This window comes from Acomys minous, assembly GCF_964271855.1.
Source record: "Acomys minous genome assembly, chromosome: 1".
In the NCBI taxonomy this organism is placed as follows: Eukaryota; Metazoa; Chordata; class Mammalia; order Rodentia; family Muridae; genus Acomys; species Acomys minous.
In genome coordinates, this window is record NC_140483.1 from 95608158 (window position 1) to 95630717 (window position 22560).

The following is a 22560-nucleotide window of genomic DNA, read 5'->3' on the forward strand; positions in this document are numbered from 1 at the left end:
TTTTCATCAGAGCAGGATCAGGTCTGTGACATCTCTTACCAGATGAGATTTTAGAGCCCTGCTAGGTTCACAAGGGAGTCACCCCCTTTTCCAAGTGTCTTAGAATGGCTAACTGGAAGAGGCAGTCTTTGACCTTGCCCAGCAATGCCCCATACTTTAAAACCTGAAAGAGCTGGGCGTGGTGGCACGTGCCTGTAATCCTAGCACTTGGGAGGCAGAGGCAGGCAGATCTCTGTGAGTTCAAGGCCAGCCTGGTCTACTAATTGAGTCCAGGTAGCCAGGGCTACACAGAGAAACCCTGTCTTGAAAAACAAAAACCCACCATAAATAAATAAATAAATAAATAAATAAATAAATAAATAATGATAAAATAAAACCCCAAAGAGCCCTTGATTTTAAGCAAGACAACAACAGATACCACTACAACAGCCATCTTTTATTGAGCGCCTACTTTGTGCCAGGCACTTTCCATACATCTGTGCTTATTAATAAAATGACCTTAGAGGTAGGCACTATCATCACTTTTACATAGAAAGAAACAAAACAAAATTGAGGATCAGTGGGGTTAAGCAGCGTACTCAAGGTCACCCTGCTGGTCCGACAAATGAGCCCTTGGGATGTAGCTCACTGCGAAAGTGCTTGCTTAGTGTGCTTAGGGCCCCGGGTTCTGTCTTCAACTTTGCCAACGAGAGAGGAAACAAAAGAATTGGCACCGGAGATGGAGGTGGGTGTCCGCGGGAGCCCTGAAGCTTTCACCCGGAACCTTTCACCCAGAGAAAACGAAGAATCAGGCACAGGCTCTGTTGTCAGAGCCGCTGAGGGAAGCCGGCCATCACTCCTCCAGACATAGCCATGGAGTCGGGGTGGGCACACTGTGGCTAGAGTTGATCTTACAACAGGAGACTGGCTGAAATGAGAGACCTTACCCAGCATGTGTGTTAGCAGGTGTCAGTGTGTGTTGTCAATCACACGCCAAGCACTGTCGCAGTCGCAGTAAGAACACGGCTCCCTCTTAGGCCACACTTGAGAGCGTGTGTGGCAGCTAAGTGGTCTTAAAAGGCTGTTTGCTTCCTACACGTCTCTCCTTATGCAACATGATTTAGGGATTGAGCTTGGGTGGTAGGCTTGCCATCCAGTGCCTTCCCCTACTGAGTCAGCCCCTCAGCCTGGCTCTGGAGTTGTGAACTCTTTTTTTTTTTCTTTTAAGATTTATTTATTATTTATACAGTATTCTGCCTGTGTATACACCTGCCCCACCACAAGAAGGCACCAGATCTCATTACAGATGGTTGTGAGCCACCATGTGGTTGCTGGGAATTGAACTTGGGACCTTTGGAAGAGCAGATGGTGCTCTTAACCTCTGAGCCATCTCTCCAGCCCGAGTTGTGAACTCTTAAACTGGGCCTGGCATCATCCTGTTGAAACTCCCTGGGGAGGGGATTAGCTCAACAATCAAAGCCCTGAGTCGGCCCTGTCCCCTTCAGCTGGGCTTAATTAGCTTCAGGGATATTCCCTTCATTTCGTAGGTTCAGAGACTCATAGTGGGCACCTTTCTGTCTGTCTGACACAAGTATGTACACACATACACACACACACATGAGACACAGGTTCTTGAATTAAGGCATTGAGCCCCATCTTTGTGGCCCTACAACTTTGTCCACCAGGCACATCTGGCCCAGGGCTGGGTCCATAGTTGAGTCCAGTATATACACGAATAGGTTAGTGCAGCATTAGGCGTCTCTTCACAGACAGAGACAATTAGTCCAGGCTGAGCCCCGCTCTCCTACGGTTTGGAGAGAGGCTTTTGGCTTCCTTGAGGGCTGGCCAAGCCAAACAACTGTACAGATGGAGTGGGACCAGGCCAGTCCCTGTTCAGGTGTGTGCTGGGAACTCAGGGCCTAGCTACTGTCACTAAGAAGGCACACTTTTCTTTTTTCTTTTCCGGAGAAAGGGTTTCTCCGTGTAGTCCTGGCTGTCTTGAAACTTGTTCTGTATACCAGGCTGGCCTCGAACTCACAGACCCCTCTGCCTCCTGATGGGATTCAAGTCGTGCACCACCTCGGCCTGGTACACTCTCTAAACATGGTAGAAAACTACTTGGGAACTTTTAAAAGAAAATCGGTTCCTCATCTCAGTGGACAAAGGCAGCCACAAAGGCCAGGGGAGAGAATAGGTTTCTCTCTGTGCTTTTAAAACCAGACCCTGTGTAAGCAACCAAAGACCAGACCTTTGACCTCGGAGTTCTCTGGCCTCCGACCCAGGGATGAGGGTTTCTGGGGACTGGAAGGTGAGGAGGCTCTTAGCATTGTGCGCTGGTGCGGGAGGTTGTTTGAGCACCTCCACTCCCAGGCCTCCCAGCTCATGGCTGGAGAGCACTTTTGAGTCAGTGCCCACTTCGTAGGTGGTCTAGAGGTGGGGACTTCCTGAGGCGGGAAGATTAAAAGTGTATGAGGGATGGGATTAGGGCTGTGGGATTCCTAGGTTCTGAGCTGGGTCAGGACGCCCAGGTGAAATAGGCGACCTCATCCAGGTCGACCGGGTAATCCGTGAGCAGCACCGGCGTCTTGTCAAAAAGCTCACCCTTGTAGCTGCGCCACTTGCCCGCGGGCAGATAGACGTCTCGTTCCTGCTTACCGGGCTCCAGCACCGGTGCCACCAACAGCGTGTCCCCGATAAGGAACTGTGAGTCAATGCGGTGAGCCGTTTCATCCCCGGGTGCGATCCACCATAGGGGGCGCACGATGGGGTCGCCAGTGTCGGTGACCTCGCCAGCAAGCTCGAGCAGCAGTGGCGCCACGAGCGAGGCGCGAAGAGCGGCGAACTTGTGTGCGATGGCTACCACTTCTGCATCGTACTGCCAGGGCGGGATTGAAAACTGCATGGCAGGCATGAAGGCGGCCACCTCCAGCCAGCGCACGTAGAGCTCGCGCTCCGGTCCCGGTCCATCTTGGCGGCCGGCTGTGCGCTCTGGCACCGCGTTGCCACCTACCATATCGGGCAGGATGAACGGATAGCCGAGCATACTGACGGTGAGCACCGCAGGGATGAGAGAGCGCAGTCCCAGGTCGTAGCCCCATACCGAGTCGCGGTCCACTAGGCGGAAGAAACAGGAGATGTTCTGGGACTGGTATCCCACGCGGACCTCGGCCAGCGAGAAGAAGGGCAGCGCCATCTCGGTGTACCGTCGGCTCCACACACTGGGGTCGGACAGAGGCCTGTAGGTGCTAAAGTCCCGGGGCAGGTAGCTGACCTCACCCGCATCGAACTTAAAGGAGGCCACGTTGTAGCGTGAGCGCAGGCGCCGTAGGTGTCCCTGGAACCACTCCCGGGCCTCCGGGCGCGTGAAGTCCAGCACCGCGCCAATGCCGTTCCACCAGCGCACCAGCGCGGGGAGCCGGCCGGTGGGCTCGCGCACGAACAACTCGCGCTCCACGCCCTCGCCGAAGCGCGATGAGTTGTAGTTGACGAACGGATGCACCCAAAGCGTGACACGGAAGCCAGCTTCTCGCAGGCGGCGGAACATGTCGGTGGCGTTGGGGAACTTGCCCTCGTCGAAATCGAAGTCGCCATAGGCGGGCGTGTACATGTCATCGATTTCCAGGTGGCTGCTGTTGAAGCGGTGCTGGCGGATCTGCTGGGCGAATTGCAGCACCTTGTTCTGGTCCACAGCGCGCCCATACAGCGCCCACGTCGACCAGATAGGGTCTCGGAAGGCCTCTGACGCTGGTACCCTGGATGGCTTGTTGAAGTAACGCCGAACCATGTACTTGTGGATGGAGGTGACATCGGAGCCCACGCACACGCGATAGCTGAGCTCCGGCGCCGCAATGCGGCCAGCTGGTGGCTTGTAAGACGTGTCGTGGTAGCGTGCCTGCAGTCGCAACGAACGCTCCGTGCTGTTCCAGCCCAGGTGGAAAGGCACTGAATCGTTGACTTTGATGGCGGCCGCGCGTGAAGATAGCCAGTAGCGCTCCAGGATGCCCCCGAATGCGGCGTCAGAAGAGTAGACGTCGCTCGTGACAAATGGCTGCGGCTCCTGCTGGCCATCCAGTCGGATGGGCCAGTGTTGCGTCCTCATCTCCGCGCCGCCATACCAGTGCGCCGCAGCATCTCCCAGAAACATCGCGTGCTCTACAGCACGCCCTGGCGCAGCTTCTTCCCAGCGCACGCGGTAGCACATGACAGTGTCCTTGGGTCGTACAGTCTGGATGAAGAAGTGCAACGGGCGCCCATCGGCCGTCCGGGAGCAGCCAAGCAGGGCACCCTCCCGGCTGCAGGAGTCAAGGTCCAGCGCACCCGAACGGAAGGCCAAGCGGAAGACTTGCTCACCCTTCTGGTTACGGATGGAAAAGCCTCCACGGTTCAGGTCCAGCAGCTCTGCGCGCAGGCGTTCCGCCTTGCGGAGCGAGGCGCTGTAGTAGCACCAGGCCACAACAGCTGCCAGCACCAGCATCAGTCCCAGGACTGCGGAGCCCAGCAGAGGCCTCAGCTCTTTGGTGGCCTTGGGTTTGGCAGGTGAAAAATTGTCAGGCAGGAAAGTGTACATGGTTGCTGCTGGGATAACTTTGAGGCTTTTGGGGCCCGCGTGGCTACCAGGTCGGTGTCGGGGATAGGCCTGGTTCTTCTCTCGAAGGTTCTGGGGCATCAGTTCCTAGCTAAGGACGGAACTGCCACACCAGATCCATCTGAATCTGCCCTGCTGGACTCTGCAAAGGGGGAGAGAGAGAGGGAAAACTGAACTTTCTGTTCCACGATATTTCCATTTCTGTAGCTTAGTTGAGGGGCCCGAGTGCTTGACAAAAGGCAAAGGCAAGGGCTCTTATCCAGGGCAGTTGGTGTCTTAGCCTCCCTTTTCTCCCTCAGACCCCACTGCTTGCCAAACTGGTGAGAACGATGCGAACTGGAGCACTTCTGCCCTTCTCGGTGGGAAAACAAAGCCAGAGAAGAGAGGCACTATTCCGGATCGCAGCATAGGCAGCCGGGCGCTGGAGAGGGAGGACGGAAGTCCTGGCCTGAGAAGAGGGCTCACTTCACTATGTGTAAGGCGGTGGTGATGGGTCAGCCGGTTCCAGGAGACCTTTAACGAGAGGCTTTCCTGCCTCTTAGCCCCAAAGGAGAGGGAACAGCTCAGTCATGGGATTTGGTCTTGAGTCTAGCTACAGGGATATCAGGAAATTAAAGAAGACGCTCACAAAAAATAAATGAATGAATGAATTAATAAAAAAAAAAGACACTCACATCCACATTCAGTCACAGAGACTGATTTAGAGGAAGGTAGGGCTGGGTCAGGAGCTCGGGGAACGACCTCGTTGTTCTGATCTGTCCAATCTTAGTGCTTAAACTCTACCTGGCTCTCAGCCGGCTTACCACCAAGTCCATTTCTCTGCCCATGTTTCCCGCTCTGGCCCCAGGAGAGAAGCCGGAAGCGTTTCGGTCAAAGCTCAAGGCTTCATATGGTTTCAGCATACTTTTCTGTGCAGCCCACCCAGGAAAGTGGCCCCGAGTTTGTGATCCTCCTGCCCTAACATCTGGACAGCTGCGGTGACGAGCACACAGCACATCTGAGCTCAGCTACCTTCTGATTCCATGTCCAACCGGGCCTATCCAGAGCCCACTAAGCTCTACACACACGCGCACGCGCACGCGCAAGCGCACGCGCACACGCACACGCACACACACCAACCTAAATCCTCAAGTCACCTGCTTCTAGCTTGATAACTTCTCCTTTGCCTACCCGCTTTTCTGGCCACAGATGGCCACCACCACACATATAAACACACAAAGTGTGTGAAACATGGAGACACAGCTGTAGAGAAACTTAAGACTTTCGGGGAAGGTTTGTCTCAACCTGCTGAAAAGGCCACTATTCCTATCTCAAACCCTCAGGGCAGAGTCCAACAAAGAAGCAGCACCTGCCAGGTGCACACACACAGGCAGACACACCGCCAGTCAGTGGGTTGCCTAACTCCCCAGCTGGGGGGGGGGGGAGGCAGATGGCAATTAGTGGCTTCCCAGATGTCAGTGTCTGTTTATCTCCAGTGACTTCCAAGGTGATTAACCACTCAAGTTCTCTCCCATGCAGAATCCATCAGGAATGCCAGGTGCAGGGGCTGGAGAGACGGCTCAGCAGTAAAGAGCAATTAAGTTCCAGTGGATCCAGGCTTCCAGTCCCAGCACCCACATGGCTGCTCACAACTGTCTGTAACTCCAGTCCCTAGGAATCTTTTCTGGCCTCTGCAGGCACCAGGCATACACCCAGGCAAGTACCCATACCCATAAAATACAAATAAATGCATCTTAAAAAGCGAATGTGTGTGTGTGTGGGGGGGGGGGACTCGCTGGAGAGATGGCTCAGTGGTTAAGAGCAGTGGCTGCTCTTCCAGGGGACTCAGGTTCAATTCCCAGCACCCATGTGGCAGCTCACAACTGTAACTCCAGTTCCAGGGGACCTGACACCCTCACACAGACATACATACAGGTAAAACACCAATGCATGCATGCATGCATGCAAAAAAAAAATCAAAATAAACAAAACCCCCAAATAATTAATTAAAAAGAAAAGAATGTCAGGTGCAGATGCTAAAAGAATGCACTTGGCACCATTCTTTAACCCTCACAGCTCTCTAACCTCTCAGGTCACACCCGAGACCCAGTCTGGGACAGCCTCTCACTTCCTCTCTGATTGCACAATTTAGATTTCCCCTGGGTCCCAAGCCTGACTTACTGTTCACGCAGCACAGCCAAGGCGACACTGGGCACTAAGGGGCTAAGAGGAGAGAGTCTGATTCTGAATAGGAAAGATTCCTCCAGCCTTAAACCTTACATGTTAGGTTGGCCTTGTCTTATGACTCCTGGAGGCCTGAGAAAGTCACCTTGACGCCTGGAAAGCCCTTTCAGCACTCAGGTAGAACCCATTCAGTTCTTTGATGAAAGGAGGAGCCCGCAGACTTAAGCACCCACTCTGTTGGGGCCTCCAAATAAACCCACAGCATCCAATACCAGCAACACTTCCGCGCTGTTGTTCTCGGTGTCCATTTCACAGATGGGGAAACAGGGCTCACCAGAAGTCACCCGCACAGCACGTTAACTGGAATCCAAACATCCTGCCTCCACCTTCCAGCGAGAGAGACGGGTGTGGATGGGTGAGGCCTGTCTTTTCAAAGGCTGCTGCAGCTTCTGCTTGCCACAGGCAGATCAGGACGATTTTAGGGGTGTGAAAGGGGCAATTTAATGGCATCTGGTATTGCCGCTATGGGGGAGGAACTCTGTGGCTCCAGTCTTAGTGGCGTTCAAGACCCCTGTAATCTGTCGCGCCTGCCATCTATCTGGCCAACCACAGGCTAACACTAGCAGGCGCAATCTGTCCCAAGCGGGCCTGTATAGGCTCAGCCAGTGTCTTCCTGCTCCCTTCACTCTCAACCTCAGTCTTGGCTGCCAGCCCCTAGCCTGCAGTGTAAGCGCGAGGGACCAGCTCAGCTCAACTGAGCCACTTGAGGCAGAGTCCTTTGTTGGACACAGTTGGGAGGGGAGTGGAAATGTCAAAGGCAATTCGATCCTGTCCCATCTCCCTCCCCTGCTCAGGGACAGGATCTGCCAGGATCAAGTGACTGCGCTGACACAGCCTGGAATACTTCACACACACACACACACACACACACACACACACACACACACACACACACCCTCCCCCCTGTGGCGCCACACCCGACACGGTCCTAAGGGGCAGAGGAAGGTCAAGTGACCTGTCGCCTGGAGCAAGGGGTTCAGGTGTCTAGGGTTGCTCTACCAACTAGAGAAAGTTCAGGAACTGTGCTCCGTAGGCAGCTCATCACCCCTCACTGGGCCTCAGAGGCCTCCCACTGGGCTCACTCACCGCAGTGACCACCACACGGAAGAAGGGACCAAGGAGGTCTTCTGGCAGATCCTTTCTCCACGAGAGCAGGAGTTGAGCAGCCACTGCCCTGCGGCTTGCTGCCTAGCTGGGCACCATGGAGCCCCTCCCGCGCCCCGCCCTCGGCTCCGCCCCGCCCTCCAATGTGGGTTCAGACCTGGGACTCCAGCCCCACCCCTGGCGCCCCTCCCCTCCCCCACAGCCTCAGGAAGCTCTGCAAGTCTTGCCCGGACTTTCTTCCCACCGCCCAAGCCCTGCCCTTTGGGCACGCCTCTAGTTTGGTGCCTCTTAGTTCCACTCCCGCCTCAGGCGCCGCCCTTGTCAGGCTTTGGCTAGCTTGGCTCGTCCCCGGGCCTTATGGGAGATGTAGTTCTGAAGGAAGAAGGCGCGCTGAATGTTGGGGTTCTTGCAACTCCAGGCTAGGTTTGCTATGTGTATGAGTGCATCACGAGGTGAGGAGGCAGAGGTAGCTGTGGTGGTTTAAGTAAGAATGGCTCCCATAGGCAGTGGACATGGTACTGTTTGAAAGGACCACAGGACTAGGAGGCATGGTCTTGTTGGAGTAAGTGTGACCTTGCCGGAGGAAGCGTGCCACTTGGGGCTTTGAGGTTTCAAAAGAAATGTTTCAGAATGTAGAAGTCTGTTTCTCCAACACCATGCCTGCCTGTTGCCATGCCCTCCACCATGAGCACGATGCACTAACCTCTAGAAGTGTAAGCAAGCCTCCAATTAAATGCTTTCTTTTATAAGAGATGCCGTGGCCGGGGGTTGGAGATGGCTCAGTGGTTAAGAACACTGGCTGCTCTTCCAAAGGACCCGGTTCAATTCCCAGCACCCACATGGTGGCAGCTCACAGCTGGAACTCCAGTTCCAAGGGATCTAATGGCCTCAACCAATGCAAATAAAGCAAAAATAAATTTAAAAAAGACAGGAGAGAGAGAGAGAGAGAGAGAGAGAGAGAGAGAGAGAGATATGCCGTGGTCAGTGTCTCTTCACAGCAACAGAACAGTGACCAAGAAGCCTTTGGGAATCCACCACCTACTCCAGGTTTGGGCAGCTGGGTAGTTTTAAGAACCAACACAAGGCCAGAGAGATGGTAAGCAGATAAAGGCTCTTGCCACCAAGCTTGCTGACCCAAGCCCAACCCCAGGAACCCACAGGGTGGGAGAAGAGGGCAGACTCCAAGTTGGCCTCTCATCCCCACACATCGCACAGAAGTGTGAAAAATAGGTGTCACAGTTCTGGGATGACCCCCATGCTCCCATTTCCTCCTGGCTAACACCCCAGTCAAGAGCTTGTAGACCCAAACAGCTCATGCTGCAAGCTGTCAGTTTTCACAGGACCAGACCAGAAGCTTCCCGGTTTCTGCTTAGTATTTAGCAGTGCCCACGCCCCGCTTCTCCTGTTAGTGACAGCCTTCAGTTAGAAATGCCCATGTTGTGCCATACCCTCCCCCCTAAAGTGAGTGGAGAACCTCCTCCGACCCCCACCCCCCCAGCGGTTCCCCTGTGGGACAGAGCAGATCAGTTCAATGTGAAGTTTCTTGATCACGAGTCCTTCCAAAATTATGGCCTGCAGCTCTTAGACTTGGGTGGGCGAGGGCAGCAAGGGTGTCTGAGCACAGAGAACATTTGGGAGGCTCTAATGGAGACCTGAGACCTGAGGTGTGAGAGGAACCTATGTGGGGCCCCTGAGGAACACATCGGCCAGAGGGTCTTCAAGTAGATCTGCGTGGCCAGTGGGACTCAGTTGTCAGCGGCGATAGAGAGGACAGTGGCAGTGCTATGTGGGGGACGGGAGTACTCAGGGATGGCTTGGGGAAGAGGATTTTCCATCTAGATCTTTCTGGGTAAGGACCCAGGAAGCAGTCTTTACAGTGAAGAGTTTATTGCTCTGCCTCCTCTTCCTCTTCCTCCCTTATCCCCGGTCAAAGCTTCACCAGGAACGGTAGACAGGACAGGTCTCAGACACAAACTCAGGATGGACGACATAGTTGTTTCTCTGGGCACCACCGGTCTTCTTAAAGTGACTTGTGTCCCACCTGCAAGGAGAGATGAGGCTGACTTCTCGACATTAACCTTACCTCAGCATTTTCTCTCTGACACTGTCCACTCGCTGACCTCACGTTCTCCTGCTGGATGTCTGATACCCAAGTCATAACTTCCCAATCCCGACTTCTTACTCGCTGTATAAAGCCTCGATTGAACCCAATCCCCTCGAGTCTAGGTCTGTGGCTAACTCAGTCCCTTAAGGCGGCTCTCTATGCGGGTTTTCTGGTCTCTAGGAACCGTTGACTGCCCATGACACTGGCGCCCCCTGGCTTTAATTTCCTGTCTGTGCACTGCAACCAGCATTCTCCCCACCCCCCACCCCCTCCACCAGTCTCCTGGCCCACCCTCCAGTATGCGAGTGAGTGTATCTACGCCAACCTTACCTAAGGTTGGGAAACGGGTAAAATGACGGCGGGGGAGTTGTAACAGCACATTGCATCCCGGGCCGGTGATCGTAGGGCGAGACACTCCTAGTGACAGAAAAAAATAGCAGGGAGGGTCAGGTGTTTTTTTTTTTTTTTTTTTAAATATCGTCGTATCCCAGACCAAGAACAGTATACGTCCTGTTGTTCCTTCCTTGTCCGTCATAAGCCCCACCGCAGCGCAGACTCTGAGAAGGCTCCAGGAAATCCCATCCCCACCAAAGCCTGGTTTTTGCTACCAGGATTCTGGGGAGGATCAGACATACTCTTTAGGATCCATCTCCCCATGCCCGTTTCTGTAAGACAAGGACTTCTTCAATGCAAAGAAACAGGCAGCGAGCATTTCTAGGCCTTCTAAGAGGCTCAGGCACTTTCGCACACCCTCGCCCCTTCTGAGGGAAAAGATCCTATCTTTGACAGTAAATCAGCGTTGAGGAAGGGTAGAGGATCATCACAGGATTCGAGACCCTTCTGCCCAGTTCTAAACAGTCACAGACTTGGAAGGTTCCCCGCAGGCTCCACCCGTACTGTCTGCTGTGGCTGGCTGCAGCTTGGGTGCTGTGTTTTTGTGGCTTAGCTTTAACACCCAAAGAAGCCAAGGACCCTGTGGGAAAGCAGTACCGGCTTCCTTGCCCCCAGCCATTTTACTACCTCCTACGCCGAGGCCCAGGCAAGAGAGAAGGAATATTCTGCAATCTAGAACCTCTGTCTCCAGATCCAGGTGTCTAGTATGGATGGGCCCAGGGCCCCGAAAGCATAAGGAAAGGGTGTGGCCGAGGAGAGGGGTTTGAAATCCTTTTAAACTGTTCTGCAGGATCTCAGTCTCCAGAATACAAACACTTGTTATGTTGACCTTGAGCACGGTTGGAAAGGACAGGATTGAGGACTTGGGAGTAACCTTCGTGCCGGTTCTCCGCCTTAGCTGTTCGCTTGTGCCCTGGGGTCCTGCAAGCAGGCAGAAGCCAACGGGGGCCTGGCATGGAAACAACGGGGCTACAATGAGGCTGCCCGCAGAGGGCTCGCAGCCGAGCAGAGCAGAGCGGGACTTTAGGGGGCGCGGGGCTCGTTTGTGGGTTGAGCCCGGCTAAGGCGGGCGGTTCCCTGCGAACCTTACAGTCGGCTGGTTCGAGCACAAAGGCCGCAGGCGGCGTTCTGCGCTGGGCTCCCCCGTGGTGCAGTAGTCCATCCCGCGCAGACAGTAGTGGCGGCCCGAGCAAGCGCTTTCGTATCCTTGAAAAGGCAGGCGGCCTGGCAGAGGGTCCACGCACCCGCAGCGGGGCGCAATCTGTGGCAGAGTCCGGTTCCGGGACAGCGAGTTCAGCATGTTCACCACTACCTCGCGCTCTGAACCCGGAGTTCAGGATACCCAAAGACAGTGTCAGAGGGATGGGGGAAACAAAAGTTAGAGCCAGAGGCAAACAAACAAACAAACAAACAAACAACAACAAACCGGGAACAGAGCCACAGTTGCATCCCGTGACCCTCATCCTGCCCTCTGGCTTCCTCCCTTACACTCAATCCTCTTCCACCCAATCCATTTACCGTAGGCGTTGAGGCGCTCCGGCTTTGGAGGGTACTGCAGCGGCATTCCTCGTACTGTCTCCATGCCGGCATCCTGAAAGTGGCACACGCGCTACCTTAAGCTCTGACACAAAACAGTTGCTCCCTCCGCCATGCGTGTGTGTTTAATGTCTTCCCACAATACCCATACTTTGTCCTCAGCAACTCCCCCACACTCCTGGATTGTTTGGAGTTGTTGCTGGGCAACGCACTTGCTCCGCCTACACTACAGGGCAAGGTAAGCATGAGGATGCTAGGACCCCCGGCAGGGGTCGGTGGGAGACGTGGTTTAGCCTGACAACCCTGCTTCAGCATTTACCTACATGCCATTTGTGTCTGCGCCTCTCTAATGTGGGGAGGGGGCTACGGTTAATATTGCTTGTCCATCAGAATCCCTTGGGGGAACTTTTAGGGGAAAATCCACTTCACGAAAAAGTCCTATTTCACAGGGGTTCAGTCAGCTATCAGCCTACATTTAAGATTTGAGTTTGCCTCACATTTCCCCCGAAAAAGGCCTGGGCTTCTCTGGGATTCCCTATCTCAGTCTCTGGGATTCCGCATTCACCTTGCCACCCAGCAATTTCATTCTTCTCCTGGTCCTTGCTCCCATTACAAAGGAGTGGAAGGTGGGGCAGGGAGGAGGCGGCTCATTATTGACTCAAGGGCAGCACTGATGTCATAGTAGCCAGAGCAGATGAGGCAGCACTACTTGGCAAGTTTCAGAACAGTGAAGGAGTGCACATTAGCCATGTCCCCAGCAAGCTAGGTCAGAGACTGAGACCCACGGGTCTGTCACGGCCCAGCTCGTGACCTCCATTGTCAGCTAAAAAATAGAAAACCCTAGTTTACAGAGGGGCAAAGAGTCACTGCCGCGTGGAGATGGTGTGTGTGTGTGTGTGTGTGTGTGTGTGTGTGTGTGTATTCGTGCCCCAGATTTTTGGTAGTTGTGGTAGGCACAGTGTGGTACCTTAGGCAGTCGGGGAAGACACGTGGTATACTTGTTCCAGTAGCTGTTGTACGGACCTGTCTTCCATGTGCTGTACCGGTCATTGTCCAGGTAGCTTGTACAGCATTTGTCCTCTTCATCATAGGAGTGGAGATTGTCAGGATTACTTCTCGGGCCACCCAGAGCCTGGGACCGTCTAGATCTTTCTTCTCTGGTCTCTATCACAAGGCTGACCCTCCCTGACCCCAGGTCCCTTGCCCGGACTTGCAGATGCCCTGTTATTTATTTACTCATTTTAGAGATGGGATTTTGCTATATAGCCTGATATTCTGTGTAGCCTGAGCTAGCCTCGGTCTATCCTCCTGTCTCAGCTTCCCTAGTGCTGGGATTATAGGCCTGAAACACTATGCCCTGTTCCTCCCACCCTCTCTCTCTCTCTCTTTTTTTTCCCACTGAGTTACAGATCATGTCTCACCTAGGTAATGTCTTTGAGCAAGGTTAGGCTCCATTGGGCTATCAGATCGCACTCTGGCTGCACCCCCTTTTCAGTCAGCTGGCCTGGAAATGATGTTCCCCCTCTCTACCATATCTAGGCCTCAATGTCTGCCGGTTCAAAGCTACTTGACTTTCTCCCCTCTTCCTCTATGATCTCATCCTTGTGTCACGGTTAGCACACTGCGCCCTGCACTGCGCAGCCTGGCCTCAAATTCCAGCACTGCAGAGGAAACAAGCGCAGGGCTGTTGTGAGGCCTAGAGAGGCACTCTGTACAAATGTTTTAGGAAAATGCTGAACACAGCGGCTCACACCTGCAATTCCAGCAGGCTGAGGCAGGAGGATTGCTTTGAGTTCAAGGCCCAGTCTGGACTATATTGTGATATCCTGATTAAAAATGCCAAAACAAACAAAAAGCCCTGGTAATTCCAGTCCAGAGAAGGCAAAGGCAGGGGTATCGAGAGTTTAAGGTCTTCCTTGGCTACAAATTAAGTTCAAGGCCAGCTCTGGGTTACATGAGAGACCCTGTAAAGAAGAGGCGTGTGTGCGTGCGTGCACGTATGCGTGTGTGTGTGTGTGTGTGTGTGTGTGTGTGTGTGTGTGCATGCCGGTGCGTATGTGCGTGTGTGTACACGCACTCTGGGTTACATGAGAGACCCTGTAAAGAAGAGGCGTGTATGCGTGCGTGCACGTATGCATGTGTGCGTGTATATGTGTGTGTGTGTGTGCATGCCCGTGCGTATGTGCATGTGTGTACACGCACTCTGGGTTACATGAGACCCTGTAAAGAAGAGGCACGTGTGTATGCATGCATGTGTGTGTGTGTGAGTGTGTAGGAGCAAAAGGAGGAAACTATTCTGATTAGCCCACTGATCTCCTTGCTCCATCTTTGAGACCGTACAATCTAGCATCAACATAGAAGCCATGACACTTTCCACAAGTGAAATTTAACTATGATACTATTCTAGTTCAACATTTCAATACTGCCCATCTCTTAATCCTGTCCTACAAGACCCTCTGTGGTCCATTGCCCCAAAGTCTGAAAGACAGACAGGATGAAGGAGAACTCAGCCCTAATGGTATACTCTGGTAATCCCAGCATTTGTGGGGCTTAGGTTAAAGGGCCACAAAAAGGTCGAGGCCAGACTGGGTGACACTGTGTAATTCTAAGCTAGCCTGGGTTACAGAAAGACCCTGTGGATAAAGGCATTTGCTACCAAACCTGACAACCGGTGTTCAATCCCCGGGGCTCATATAAAAGGAAGAGAGAACTGATTCCTCAGAGCTGTCCCTAACCTCTGCCTATGGGCTGCAACAGGGGCAACATTAGTAAAAGAATGTATTAAAAGGCTGGGTATGGTGGCACCGCTCCTATAGCACTCAGGAGGCAGGGGCAGGGGCAGGGGCAGGGGCAGGCAGACCTCTATGGGTTCTAGGCCAGTTTGGTCTACATACCCAGTTCTGTGCTGGCCAAGGGTATATAGCGAGACACCGTCTCAAAACAAAACAAATGCAAAATCCTACAAAACCATAAAAGAAGTGCAAGAGAAATAGCTGCGGGAGGGGAGGGGAGGAGCGCAAACTGAGTTTGAGGTGTTTGAACATCCAGGTCAAAGAGCAAGAGAGTAGGATGCTAGTGAGAGGTCAAGGCCTGAAAGACTTGTGATTTTAGTAATTAAAGCCATGGGGCTGGAGAGATGGATCAGCAGTTACAAGCACTGGCTGCTCTTTCAGAGAACCTGGGTTCAATTCCCAGCACCCATGTAGCAGCTCACAATGGTCTATAACTCCAGTTCCAGGAGAGCCGACATTTTCATACAGGCAAAACTCCAATGCACATGAAATAAAACTCCAGTTCCAGGGGACCTTACACCCCCCCACACAGACATACATGCAGGCAAAAACACCAATGCACAGGGAAATAAATATAGACAAATACCCCCCCCCCCTTTTTGTTTTTGAGACAGGGTTTCTCTGTGTAGCCTTGGCTGTTCTGGACTTGCTTTGTAGACCAGGCTGGCCTCGAACTCACAGAGATCCACCTGCCTCTGCCTCCTGAGTGCTGAGATTAAAAGCACTGACAAATAATTTTTAAAAAAATAATTAAGCCAGATGTGGTGGCACATACCTTTAACTCAGGATGGCCAAGGCTAACACAGAGAAACCCTGATTAGAAAACACAAAACCAACCACCCAACCAAAGTAATTAAAGCCATGGATGGGTTATGTAAAAATGGCTTTAGGGGAAGAGAAGAGAAGATGGCCCTGGATTGCACCCCGAGGAACCTCACATTCCCACAGTGAATGTACCAAGGACCCAGGGAAGCTGAGGGAGGAGGTTCTTTCTCAGAGCGAGTGGTCAGAAGAGTGAAAGGCAGGGCTTGTCCCCGAGGGTAAATGCGAAGGGTTCCCGTAGGTGCGACAGTCCCACGCACAACTGCAACCTCAGTGTTCTGGACCCCCAGCGTTAACTTGGAGTTATCACTTCCTCCTGCAAATACTTATGAAGGTGCGTATGAAACCCTGTGACGGAGAGGGTACAGCTACGAGCAAGACAACATTTTGAACTTAAATGGACCAGGGAGACAGGCCGTGAGCGTTTAGCCAGAGGAGAGAGAGCATAGACTATGTTTCTGAGAAAGAGAAGGCAGCATTTTTAGGCAGAAGGAAAATGTCCCAGGCTATAGAGGGCTGAAAGGCATGAAGATGGAGGTGACTGTTGGAAAAGGGTTGCTAAGAGGATAGGCTGTAAGAGGGGGTTGGGGAGGGAAAAGTCCAAGTCGTGAGGGGAAGTTCAGGATGGAGAGAGGTTCAAGTTGAGGGCCACTGCTGGGGTCATTTCTAAGGTCAGAATTGGGAAGAGGCCAAGGACCCTACCTTCATCTTGAGAGAGCCAGTACTTCTCAGGCAAATAAGGGTGGCCTGAGATGGAACTCTTATAGGTATAGTCCTGTGCAGCACACTTGGCCATCTTCTGCAAGGCCTCCGGATCCACGTGGCGGTGCATAGTCTGAGTCAGACCCTGAGCAGAGAGGGAGGAGAGGGAAAGTGGCTAGCCGCAGGGAGGTCCCAAGCGTTGGGACCCTGCTGGAGCTGTTCTAGCCTTTCTTGGAAAGGTCGGCCTGGCTGGGTTCCCACCGATCCCCAATGCCTGAGGGATGGGTTCTCACATCACACTGGACCTACCTTCTGTTTTCATTTTAATTTTTGGTTGGTTGAGTGTTGATGTGCATCACACACATGCAGTGCCTTGGAGAGGCCAGAAGAGGGCATCAGAAGGCCGGGCACTGGAGTTACAGACATTGGCCAGGCACCCTGCAGGTGGTGGGAACTGAACCTGTTCCCTCTGCAAGAGCAGCCAGTGCTCTTAAGCACTGAGCCATTTCTCCAGCTCCCAGGCCTGCTTTTTAAATCATTTTTATTTCCCCTTTCTCTTGCTTGTTGTCTCATCTAAAGTTGACACTGGGATCAGCTAAGGTTGACTTCATTCTGCTGTTTCCTGTTTCCTGGTAAGAGATGCGTCTTCTGTTCTCTCTCCTGGACTGTGCACTCAATGGGAACGGGGCCCTGAGTCTCCTCTGTGGGGTCAGTGGACACAACCTAGGGCTTCAGGAGAGGCTGGCTCCCTGGGAGCTGACTGCCCTAAGGCAGATGTAGGGCAGATAGAAAAAGGCACCTGGGACCTCGAAGCAGGATGGGTTTGGTAGGATACCTGCTTTAAGGTGTAATAGCCTGTCACTGGCAAGATCCCGATTCTGCTGTGTCTCTTTCTCTGACGCCAACATTACTGCCCTTAACCTCGAGGTCCACCACTTTGCTGTGGTCCTTATGCAGCCTTGATATTTTTCTTGTTCCTATTCTGGACTCTGGGCCCCTGCACTTATTGAAGTTCATCTCACTCCTTGTTTGAATAGATCTACGGAGACCCAAATGAAGACCTTCTTTTTCGGGGATCCCTTTATCTTCAGTTTGAGGGTTTCATGAATCTTTATAAACAGCCAGTCTAAAGAGCCGAGACCCGCTCGTACGTGACCCTATGATTTCAAGAATAAAGGGGTGTGTGTGTGATGTCTGGTTGCTCTCAGAAAAGTCCTTAGTTCAGGACCTTCTGGGACAACGTGTACCTAGCTAACATTGTCCTGCCTTAGCTGGCACAGTGACATTCCCATGTTGGGTGGAAGGCAGCGTGGGGGCTGTATGTGCAAGGATGCCACGGTTCAGCGCTTCCCTGAGCTGTACATACACAGAGTCTAGCTACATTTAAACCTACACAGATGTGCACCCATATACACACTCACATTAAACACATACACAGAAATAGTCACTCAAGGCTGAATTAGTAATGCGTCTGCTAGGTGAGCGTAGAAACCTGAACTTGGCTCCTCAGCACCATTGTGAGAAAGCTGGGCACAGTAAAGCATGCTTCCAATCTCTCCACCCTGGGAGCATGGAGCAGAAACAGGCAGATCCCTAGAACTCACTGTCACTAAGACCAGGGTGCTCTGATCTCTGAGTTCAATGCTCCCTTAAAGATTGTGTCTCAGCAAGGTTGATGGAGGATGCTGGGAAAATGCCTCAGTAGTTAAGACCACTTGTTCCTGGCTTTCCAGCCCCCACATGGTGCCACAACAGTCTAGAAACTCCAGTCCCAGGGGTTCTGACGCCCTCTCCCGACTTCCATGGGCACCAGGCAAGTGCACGGTAGGCAGACATACATGCAAACAGAACATTAAAATAAGAGGGAGAGTTAGGGGCTGGAGAGATGGCTCAGTGGTTAAGAGCACTGACTGCTTTCCCAGAGGTCCTGAGTTCAATTCCCAGCAACCATATGGTGGTTTATAACCATCTATAATGTGACCGAATGTGCACTATATACATAATAAGTAAATAAGTAAATAAATCTTTTTTTTAAAAAAAGAGAGAGAACAATTGAAAGAGACTCCCCCAAATCAATCTCAGGCCTCCACTGGTGTATACCATCCTGCCACCATGCACACACACACACTGAGGGGGATTTCAACAGTCAGTATATGGATGCTCATCTGCTTTCAACATTCTTGCCAAGGGCCTGCTGGGAGTGGGTGGGGGTGGAGGTGAGTGGGGTGGTAGAGGTGGTGGGGTGGAGGTGGGTGGGGGTTGTGCAGGGGAAGCCTTGTGACTTTTCAGAGACAGAGCCAGGTTAGTAGGTTTAAATGACGTTCAAATATTCCTTATTTTAGTCTTGGTCCTGCTGTCCCACCTTCCGTTTCAGAGGACCAGAACTGCCAATCCCGGAGCCTTTTTTACTTCCACAGCCTTCAGCTGACCGGTGTCGGGCATCCCACTGCTGGCTTCCTTCCCACCCACACCTCAGATGCACTAGGCCAGTTACTGCTCCGTCAGGGTTTTCTGGCCCTTTGTCACCATTCTTGTGACTCTGGATGGCAAGTATCCATTTGCTGCAGTTTCAGGCAGGGGTCAGCATGCATGTGTGTTCAATTTTAACCCAGAGGATTACCCTTCTTTATGTACTCTGTATACTAATCAGTTACATGTTGCAAATCTCTCAGCTTGTGGCTTTTTTTTTTCCCCTTTAATTTTCTTTATGGCGTCTTTGATGAACAGAAGGTCCTAATTTAAACTGGTTGAATTATTAATGTTTGATGGCTAATGCTTTTTATGAGTAAAGGAATCTCTCCATACTCCCAGATAATGGAACTAATGTCCTGTATTTTCTTCTGAAAGCTATACGGCATTACTTTCCAAATTTAATCTGCCAGGACTTTCATTTTGGGTGTGGTGAAAGTTAGGTATTAGTTGTATTTCTAGCCATATGAATAACTAGTTTTTTTTTTACTAGGCACTCTATTTTTTCCCTATGGTTTGGCCATGCCACCCTAAGCCTGATGAATCTTTCCCGTCACTTTACTGTCAACCATTTTTGCTGAATACCATTCTCATAATGTATGAGTCTGTTCTTGATAGATGCTATTTTATTTGTCTATGACTTTCTATAACTTTGTAATCAATATATGTAATTCATATCTGTTTTGGAAATTATCATCTGTGAGTGAGTGTGTGTGTGTGTGTGCGCGCGCGCAACTGCACATGTCTGGACATTTGTGTGAAGGCCCAAGGTCAGAAGCCAGGTGCAGTAGGGCACGTCTGTAATCTCAGCACTCAGAGAGGCAGAGGCAGGGATCTCTGTGAGTTCGAGGCCAGCCTGGTCTACAAAGTGAGTCCAGGACAGCCAAGACTACACAGAAAAACCCTGTCTCAAAAAAAAAAAAAAATAAAATCTCAAGGCCAGGTCAATGTCCAGTGTCTTTCTCTGTGATTCTCTGCCTTACTTTTGAGGCAGGGTCTCCCGCTGCACCCAGAGCTACCTGGTTCATCTAGCCTGCCTAGCCAGAAAGTCCCAGGGATGCTGACTCTAGGTCTCCCGCCCCGGGATTACAGGCATGCGTCACTGCACCTGGCTTTTTACACTGGGTGTTGGGAGCCGACTTTACATCCTCATATTTGCACAGCAGTCCCTTCACAAACTGAGCCACCTCCCCAGTTCCATTTTAAAAGATTGGCTTTGAGACAGGGTCTAACTATGTAGCCCTGGGTCTCTTGGAACTCTCTGTGTAGCCCAGGCTAGCCTCAAACTCACAGGGATCCACCTGCCTCTGCCTTCCAAGTGCTGGGTGTGCACTGCCACACTGGCCTTAAGAAGTGTGTGTGTGTGTGTGTGTGTGTGTGTGTGTGTGTGTGTGTGTGTAAAGCACAGTAACAGCTTATACAAGTCTGTTCTCTCCACCACGCAGATCCCTGAAATTAAACTCAGGTCAGTCAGGTGCTTTTACCCACTGACCATTTGGCCGGCTTTTAAATTAATTTTTTGGGTCTACAGAACACAAATAAAGTTTATTGTACAGATTTAAGACTTCATATTTCATAGCTCACTAAAGCTAAATAATAGTTAGGTGGCCTAAATATCTTCCTCTCAGGCTGTCGCCCAGGCTGGTTTAAAATGAGCTCCTTCAGCCGGTCTCTTGAGTGGCTGAAATTGCAGACAAGCACTGTTCTCCCAATTTTCCATTTGCTTTCAATTTTATTAATGTTGCTCAGACCATTTGTTTTTATCTATTTTCTTCTAGATCTTCGGTTAGAAGTGGTTTTTATTTGTCTGTGTTTTGTCTTTCTTGAGAAAACTATAGATTTGTCTGAGTCTTATCAAAAGCCAACTTTGGACCTATATTCCTTGCCCTTTGAGTTAAAGTTTTAAAATTTTGTCAATTCTAGTATCCAAAATCCTCAGTGGTAAAGTCTTTTATTTCTGGTGATTCTGTAATATGGTTTTTATTCTCTCTCTCCCTCTCTCTCTCTCTCTCTCTCTCTCCCTCCCTCCCTCCCTCTCACTCTCTCTCTCTCCCTCCCTCCCTCCCCCCTCCCTCCCTCCCTCCCTCCCTTTCTCTCTCTCTCTCTCTCTCTCTCTCTCTCTCTCTCTCTCTCTCTCTCTCTCTCTCTCTCCTCTTGAGCAGGAGCAGTGTTGGGGGTGTAATCTTAGGGCCTCATGTTTGCTAGGCAAGTGCTTTACCACCAAGCAATGCCACCAGCCTTCAATTGTTGCCTTATATCTTAGTTATGTTGGTCAGGCCTCACTTTGGAAAGCTGAAGACCTGCAGTGAGAATGTTTTCTTGCATAGAAGTTATACAGTGAGTGAGTGAATCTGTGCCTGTGTGTTTAGGTGTGTGCGTGCATATGTGTGTGTGTAAAGTGCCTTGTATTCCAGTGTGGAGCTCACAGATATGGCTCCTCTACTTTCAGCTAGTTTAAAATAAATGTCTCTCATAGTGTTGGTTGGCATTTTCTGGCAGTATATTTATCCCTCATGATTGTTTAAAACAAAATTAAAATTAAGAAGTGATTTTATGTGAGATTTAGGGCTTTATTTTGAGACAGGTATCCATATAAAGCCCAGTGTGCCCTTGAATCTGCCATCCTCCAAGCCCCCCTCCTCTTTGTTATAAAGGATACTTAGATAAGGATATTTTTTAAAAAATTCTATTCATAAATTCTTTTTGCTACTACCACAGGATCTAATTCCCCACATTCATTGTTTCTCTTCTATCCCCAGGGCGGACAGAAGGGAATGTGGTACCCATGCATAAAGACATGCCTTATGGACATTTCTGGCCTGTTCTACAGCTAGCCCCCAAACATTTGCACATCCCCATAACTTGGAACTTTCAGCTGTTCTATCCTTTTGTTGTTGTTGCTTGTTTTTTGAGACAGGGTTTCTCTTTGTAGCACTGGCTGTCCTGGAACTCCCTCTGTAGACCAGGCTGGCCTTGAACCTACATAGAGCCTCCTGTCTCTGCCTCCCTGAGTGCTGGGACTAGAGGTATGCACCACCACGCCTGGCTTTAGAACCTGTTTTGATAAATGTAAAGCAACCCCAGGCAACACTTGCGAGGCTGATGTCGGAGGATTATGATAGCCAGTTTAGACTACACAGTGAGGCCTTGTCAATAAGCAAATAAACAAATACATAAATAAAAAAACCTAGAAATAACTATAAACACAAAGATGGCCGCATGCCAGCCATGCAGACACACGACTATATACTCCATCCGTCCCGCCCACGGCCTCTACTTACTGGGGTCACAAACTTGTTCGCTTCCCAGGCCCATAAAGGTGGGTCCTTATAGACCTCCTTGATGGAGGTAGGAGCCCTGTAGGAGTCACTGTAGGTGCTGATGGGGGTCTTGGTCTTCCGGGAGAAGAGGAACATGGTGTGGGGTCTCAAGGATGCTGTAGTGGGCACTGCCTATCAAGGACTCCTGCTGGACATGAGTGACCACCCCTTCCCTAGAGAGCCCACGCCTCCAGCCTGGACGGTGCCCCTAGCCGCTGTGACCCCCCTCCTTTGGAGGACCTCTCAGTGCCTTCCCCCTCAGCGTTCCTGCTCCCACCCCACCCAGCTTCCTTCCCAGGATGGGCAGTGCCCATTGTGATATCACCTGCCTTGCCCCGTCCCTGCACAAAAGGCCTGATTTCCTCCCTTTGCCAGCCCCTTCCTGCCTTGAACTCCTCAAAATATCCAGTTCCCAAGAGTTCAGAAGGCCCAAGAGAGACTTCTCACTGTTGACGAGAGGTTCTGAGGGGTTGTGATTCACCTAGGGCCACTCATCAGGAACAAGTGCGACAGGGGTGAGGTGGGGGGTTG

The 22560-nt window shown here is 51.5% G+C and overlaps 1 protein-coding gene and 1 long non-coding RNA gene across 2 annotated transcripts; one reads left to right on the top strand and one right to left on the bottom strand.

Annotated features, from left to right (window-relative positions):
* Positions 1-415: 415 nt before the first annotated feature.
* On the bottom strand, positions 416-22284 carry LOC311606570 (myogenesis-regulating glycosidase). The gene is made up of 9 exons (XM_084797862.1): positions 21991-22284; positions 16241-16385; positions 12892-13004; positions 11907-11979; positions 11474-11708; positions 10326-10412; positions 9831-9932; positions 4883-4985; positions 416-4651 (listed from the first exon to the last, which is right to left on the bottom strand). Exons 1-9 carry the CDS (start codon positions 22123-22125, stop codon positions 2495-2497), a joined length of 3150 nt encoding a protein of 1049 aa, XP_084653988.1. The 5' UTR covers positions 22126-22284; the 3' UTR covers positions 416-2494.
* LOC311604701 lies at positions 16817-18848 on the top strand. The gene is made up of 3 exons (XR_014781618.1): positions 16817-16872; positions 17278-17419; positions 18617-18848. It is a non-coding gene; the product is annotated as an uncharacterized lncRNA (long non-coding RNA).
* Positions 22285-22560: the final 276 nt, after the last annotated feature.

What these genes read in the sequence shown, in the direction of transcription:
- LOC311606570 (XM_084797862.1), bottom strand. Translation starts at nt 22,125, where the DNA reads ATGTTCCTCTTCTCCCGGAAGACCAAGACCCCCATCAGCACCTACAGT. An exon ending in GTCTTCCCCGACTGCCTAAG is followed by an intron (nt 11,980 to 12,891) that starts GTACCACACTGT and finishes TGCCACTTTCAG; the next exon opens with GATGCCGGCATGGAGACAGT. An exon ending in TCGAACCAGCCGACTGTAAG is followed by an intron (nt 10,413 to 11,473) that starts GTTCGCAGGGAA and finishes TTCTGTCACTAG; the next exon opens with GAGTGTCTCGCCCTACGATC.